The following is a 6,000-nucleotide window of genomic DNA, read 5'->3' as shown; positions in this document are numbered from 1 at the left end:
AGGTTTAGGTGGAGGAGGAGTTTGGGACGCCACCCCACGCTGGCGGTAACTAGAGTGGTCTTAAGGCTTACACTCCGGGCTCACCTCTTCTTCAGGACAACTGTGCTTTTAGGGAACTGAAGATCGCCACCTCCACCGTGGAGCCAGGAAACATTTCCCTTCCCTGAGACCTCCAGGCAACACCAGGAAGTCTACCCGCCGAGCTTGCAAACAGTGTGCCCCAGAGGAGGGCATGTGAGCTTCCTCCAGGGGAGTTTTCAAAACTATGCCGAGTCCTGGCCCAGGAGGGAAGCAGGCCTTGCCCCCAGACTTCATCCAGGACCGTCACCCATTTCCATTTTTAGGTTAAAAAGGCCTTCGTCGGTTTAGCTCCGGAGAGTATCCCCCAAACTAGCCTGGCTCCGTTGCAGACATCAAGGTCACCCTCCCCTCTCCTGTCTTTTGGCACCGTGTGGGTTGTAAAAAGTCGGGCGGGCACCAGGAACCTCCTGCCGTTTGCAGGGGGGAAGAGGGGGAAGGCACCTCGCCGCCAGGGCGTTGGCCCAGCCCGGGCGTGGCAGCTGCGGAGAGCGCAGGGCGGGGGCGGGGCGGGGCGGGAACGGCGCCCGCAGGGCGGGGGCGAGCGCGGGGCGCGCGCTCCCGGGAACCTCGTGCCCGCGCCGCGGTGCCGCCCGCCCCCGCCCCGCCCCGCCCCGCCCCGGTCAGCTGGGTTCCGCGTCCAGCCGGCGGCGGCGGAGCATCCCGGGCGGCGCGAACGGCCCAGCCATGTCCGCAGCCATGAGGGAGAGGTTCGACCGGTTCCTGCACGAGAAGAACTGCGTGACCGACCTCCTGGCCAAGCTCGAGGCCAAGACCGGAGTGAACCGGAGCTTCATCGCGCTCGGTGGGCGGCGGGGGACCCCCCACCCCCACCCCCCGAGAGCGGCGCGGGGCGCGGACGGAGGGCGGGCGGGCGGGAGGCCCCGGGCGCATGGAACCGGGGCCTGGGCTCCGCGCGCGCGGGCAGCGGGGACGCCAGGGCGCTGACGTGTCGCCTCCGCCGGGCGCGAGGGTCCGAGGAGCCGCAGCTCTGGACGCGGGGTCCCGCGGGGTGGAGGCCCGCCCTTCACCTCCCGGAGCCCTGGGCAGCCCGGCCTCGCGTGGACAATCCGCGCTCGCCCCGGGCACGCGCGCGCGGGGTTTCCCGGCCGGTGCACCGCGCGGGCCAGCTGGGCAGAAGGGGAGGCAGGGGACTGCCCTGGATGCCCGGTCCAGGCGGGCCTTCTCCCCTCTCCACCCCGCAGGGTGTTGAGGCCGGGGATTGCTCGCTATGCTCGGCCCTGCGGACCCTGTCCAAAGAGTTGAGGCAGGGCACTGTACGGTATGCGTAGCCTAGGCGGGCCCGGTTCAAAGAGTTGAGGCAGGGGACTGCTCAGTCTGCCCAGTCTAGGAGGGCCCTGCCCAGGGAGGAGAGGCAGCGGACTCCCCGGTGTCCCCAACCCAAACGGCGCCCGATCGGTGGGCAGGCCGGACCCCCTGGTGGTCGGTTTCTCTCCGGTAATCGAGGCAGGAGGAGAACGCCTAGGAAAGGCCTAACCTCGAAGTGTGGGTGTGGGCGGGGACTGTCTTTAGAATGTCTGCCCGCTCACCCAACCCCGCTTCTCTCGCCAGGTGTCATCGGGCTGGTGGCCTTGTATCTGGTGTTCGGTTATGGAGCCTCTCTCCTCTGCAACCTGATCGGGTTCGGATACCCAGCCTACATCTCGTAAGTGGCCGCCGTTCTGCCCCCTCCACCGCCCTCCGCGTTCAGGGCTTGTGGGCTGTTTAGCCCCGGGTTCTTGAGACCGAAGTCGCAGCTCCTTAACGTTAACGTGCTGACTGCTTAAGGTTACACATTTGGGAGCCTTAACTTGCTCTCCGATCTCCTGTCAGCTGGCCAAAAGGTGTTTTATTTATTTATTTATTTATTTTTATCAGATTATACTGATAAGGAGTTGACCTTATCCAGGCCCCACAGAATGTGGTGGAGCTCAGTCCTCCGCTTTCTGGCAGACGCACTAAAACAGCTATCGGGAGTGCACTGCACCCCACTGATGACTTACGGGGATTTCTACCATATGTTTTTGTACACAGTAAAACCCAGTTAAGAAAGTTAGACCTTTCTTGATTCAGAGTTCTATTGAGGGCAGGTGAAGACTTGGGGCTTTATTTATTTGATCCGGGCTCTCACCCTGTAGCCCTGACTGGCCTAGAACTCGAGTTTTTTTGTAGCAGAGGCTGACCTCACCTAACCTTAGCTTTTCTAGGGCTGGGATTACAGACGTGAGTCACCAGCCTGGCTTAGCTTTTAGATTTTTTAAAAAAAAGGCTAATTTAATTATTGGACCACTGAGATGGCTCAATGGTTTGCTGTTGGCCACCAAGACTGACGACCCGAGTTCAGTCCTGGCCACCCACATGGTAGGAGAGAGAAGTGAGCCCTTCAGGTTTCCTGTCTTCTCTCCATGCCTCAACGCCATTGACCTGCTGCTTCCCACCATAGGTGAATAAAGGTCATAGTGACAGAAATTTAAGGCTTTTTTTTTTTCATTTTAAAATTTAGTTTTTTTGTGTATGGGTGTTATGCCTATGCCTGGGCACCATATGTGTGCCTGGCACTGGAGGAGGCCAGGAAAGGGTGGTGGATTCCCTGGCACTGGAGTTTTATACAGCTGTGAGTCAGCCTGTGGGTTCTGGGAATCAACCCTGGGTCCTCTGGAAGAGCAGCCAGTGCTCTTAACTGCTGAGCCATCTCTCCCGGCCCCAAGGCCAAATATCAAAAGCAAATTTGGACGCACCATAACAAACCTTATAAAATACATTCATGACATAGCTCCATGGTTAAATTATTCATGTAATTATAAAACGAATCACAACATTAGGATCTAATGAGTATTATTTATTTTATAACTTAATGTTTATTTTTGAAGATATTTTATAGTTTATCATTTTTCTGAGCAATCAGAATTGCTTTTTCTCCCCACAAATGAATTTTATTTTATACTGTAATAAAGTTGGTGGGTTTCGTTCATTCGGTTTCTGAAACTTCTCACCCATGGTGATAAAAATAAAGGGTGAAAACATTTCAGTTGGAGGCTAAGACACAGATAATATCATTCTACCATGTGACTATCATTGGCCAGAATGGAACTTAGAATATGCTAGGAGGGAGAAAATGTTTTTATTGTGTTGTTTTGTTTCATTTTTGAGACAGTCTCAAATAGCTCAGGCTGGCCTCAGACTTGCCATGTAGTCGAGGATAACCTCAAACTTCTGATTCCCTGCCTCTGTCTCCCCAGTGCTAGGATGATAGGCAGAGCTCTGCAAATTTGGTTTTAGACGTTAGTTGTTCTGGATAAAGGCCAGCTGCTGAGGGACGCGCTTGCTTGTGGAGTTGGAGACCCTCAGACGTCAAGCTGAGAAGGGGCTTTTGCTCCCCGGGCGGGCGTTACCTGCTAATGCACGGGTCGCCTGGCTCCTGTGATGATAGTATGGGGGATCACTAAGGCAGATTCGGAGGATTGGTTTGGCTTTCACAGCAATAAAGGTAGAGAGAGCCCTTCTAGTGATAGTTGATGTGAAATGCTGATAGCAACCTTGTTCAAAATAGCTCCCTGTGCGGTAACAAAGTTACCTTGTTGTGCACTTTCCCTGACTCTGGGTATTTCACTTGGAATTCTTTTAAAAAGGGAACTTTGTGAAGCGTTTTCAGCGTGTGTCTTAGAGTTGTTTCTCTCCTTCCACATGTGGGGTTGGCAGCAAGTTTTCTCCCATTGAGTCCCGCCTTCCCCAAGAATAAGGAGTTTTTAAAACCTTGATGACATAATAACCTCTGTTTTCCTACAACAGTGCTACTTGATACATAATTGTGTGATAAATGTAACTAACTTCTCTGTTGGCACGAGTAGATTATTTATGTGAGCTGTAGAGAGTTAAGTCTGTTTCTTGGGGCTGGAGAGCCTTCTCAGCAATAAAGAGCACTGGCTGCTCTTGCAGAGGGCCCAGGTTTGGTTCCCAGCTCCCTGATACAGCTCAGAACTGCCTGTAACTCCAGTTCCAGGGGACTCATTGCTCTCCTCTGTCCTCCACAGACATCAGGCATGGGCATGGTACACATGCATACATACATGTGGGCAAAATATTTAAACATACAAAATAAAAATTTAAAAGATTAAAAAAGTCTGTTTCTAACCTGGGCGTGGTGGTGGTGCATACCCTTACTCCTAGCACTTGGGAGGCAGAAGCAGGAGGATCTTAGTGAGTTCAAAGCTAGCCTGGTCTACATAGTGAGACTGTCTCAAAAAAAAAAAAAAAAAAAAAAAAAAAAAAAAAAAAAAAAAGATCTGTTTTGGGTGGAACATGTAGGTCCATGTACATGTGCAAGTGCATGTGACTGAAAGTGAGGCCAGAATTAGGCTGTGTATTTCCTTGTCTAGAAGGAATCCTAGGCTGGGCTATTTTCAGTAATATTCAAAGTGATTTTTTTTCTTTTCTGAGACAGTGTTTCTTTGTGTAGTCCTGGCTGTCAAAGTGATTTTTAAGTTGCCGTTTTCAGCCTTATTATTTCTTTGTTTATTCATTCATTGTCTACATGGTGGACTACAGATTGTTGACTTTTTTTTTTAACTTACCAGATGTTGGGTGTTTCTGTTTGTTGCTGGAAGTTGTAACGGTAGACTGGTCATTTCTAACTAGCAGAGGGGGTGGATTTTCCAGGCTTTAGAATGTGGTCAATAAGTGCATAGGCTTTATTTTCTTTTCAGTTTTTATATTCTGGGGCAAAGTGACCTTTGTAGTACATTTTAGTAAGAGTTACAAAAACATATGTAATAAAGGACATTTAATGATTTAAGCAAAACTTCAGAAAGTAATATTCAGTGGTTCTTCTGCTCCCAGTGGAGTTTGTATGTATGAGGCTGGCCTTTCTGTAGGTCCAACTCTTGTCTTTAAAGTCAGCCTAGGATTCTGTGATTTGGGTAACCACTGGAGTCATTGGAGAGGCCTAAAAAATACTGATGGCTGCCTGGGTCTTTCCCCCATAGGTTCTGATCTGATCGGTCTGGGTACAGCCTGGGCTTGGGGGTTCTGAAAGGCCTATCAGTCTTTCGTACTTTTAAAGGAGTATAACGTGCAGAGAGTGTTGAGCCTCTGGTATAGCATGGCATTAGTAACCGCCACACAAGTGTCCTTTAAGTGTGAAGACTGGACAAGAGGGAGGGAAAAATAGCCTTCTGTTCCCGAGAGGAGTCGAGAGACGTCCTCAGTGCTCTGCTCTGTGTAGGAGGTTCAAGAAAAAATGGGATTTGTACACAGTAAAAAGCATACAGACCCCAGTCAGTAAACATTCAGGCAGCCAACATTAATTTAATTAGGTCTGTTCATTGTTTAGCCATGATTATTGTGATTGTACAGTTTTTCAGAAGAAAGGAGGTCCTTAACAATAGTGGTTTTGAGTAGTGCTTAGACCATTGTTGGCTGGGGTTGGGGAGACGTCTCAGTGGGTCAGAGTGCTTGCCGGGCAAGCATGAGTACACAGTGCCCACATACAGAGCTGGGCATGTGTGCATGTGCTTGTCACCCCGGCATTGCTGGGGTGAGGGGGGCACATCCCAGGAGCTCATTGGCCAGTCAGTCTAGTGGAAACAGCGAGCTTCTGATGCACTTAGAGGCTTTGTCTCAAGGAAGCGATATGGAGATGTAGAGGAGGACACACATCCTTCTCTGGCCTCTACATGGGCACACACAGACACAAACCCACACACTCATGTGCGTACACCATACCCATATTCACACACACCCACACACCCACCACCATGGTTTCTACATGTCTCTGTCTGGTTGGGCTCATGTAACAGCAGGTGATTTATGAGTGAGGACATTTTTGTTCTGGCTTCTGAAGGCTGAGAATTCCAAAGACCAAGCTGCCAGCTGATTTGGTGATCTGATAACTGTTGTCTGCTTCGGAAATGGCACCAACCTGTG

At 51.1% G+C, this 6,000-nt stretch overlaps 1 protein-coding gene across 1 annotated transcript in view; it reads left to right on the top strand.

The window, feature by feature from the left end:
* The first annotated feature begins 663 nt into the window (after positions 1-663).
* The window catches only part of Reep5 (receptor accessory protein 5), a 34,267-nt gene continuing 28,930 nt past the window's right edge, over positions 664-6,000 (top strand). Inside the window, exons 1-2 of the mRNA XM_076554929.1 lie at positions 664-883; positions 1,651-1,744. Coding sequence (XP_076411044.1) covers positions 766-883; positions 1,651-1,744 — 212 coding nt within the window. The 5' untranslated portion in view covers positions 664-765. The remainder of the gene's footprint in view (positions 884-1,650; positions 1,745-6,000) is intronic.

This window comes from Peromyscus maniculatus, chromosome 19 (genome assembly GCF_049852395.1).
Source record: "Peromyscus maniculatus bairdii isolate BWxNUB_F1_BW_parent chromosome 19, HU_Pman_BW_mat_3.1, whole genome shotgun sequence".
Lineage (NCBI taxonomy): Eukaryota > Metazoa > Chordata > Mammalia > Rodentia > Cricetidae > Peromyscus > Peromyscus maniculatus.
This window is presented reverse-complemented; position numbering and strand designations above follow the sequence as displayed.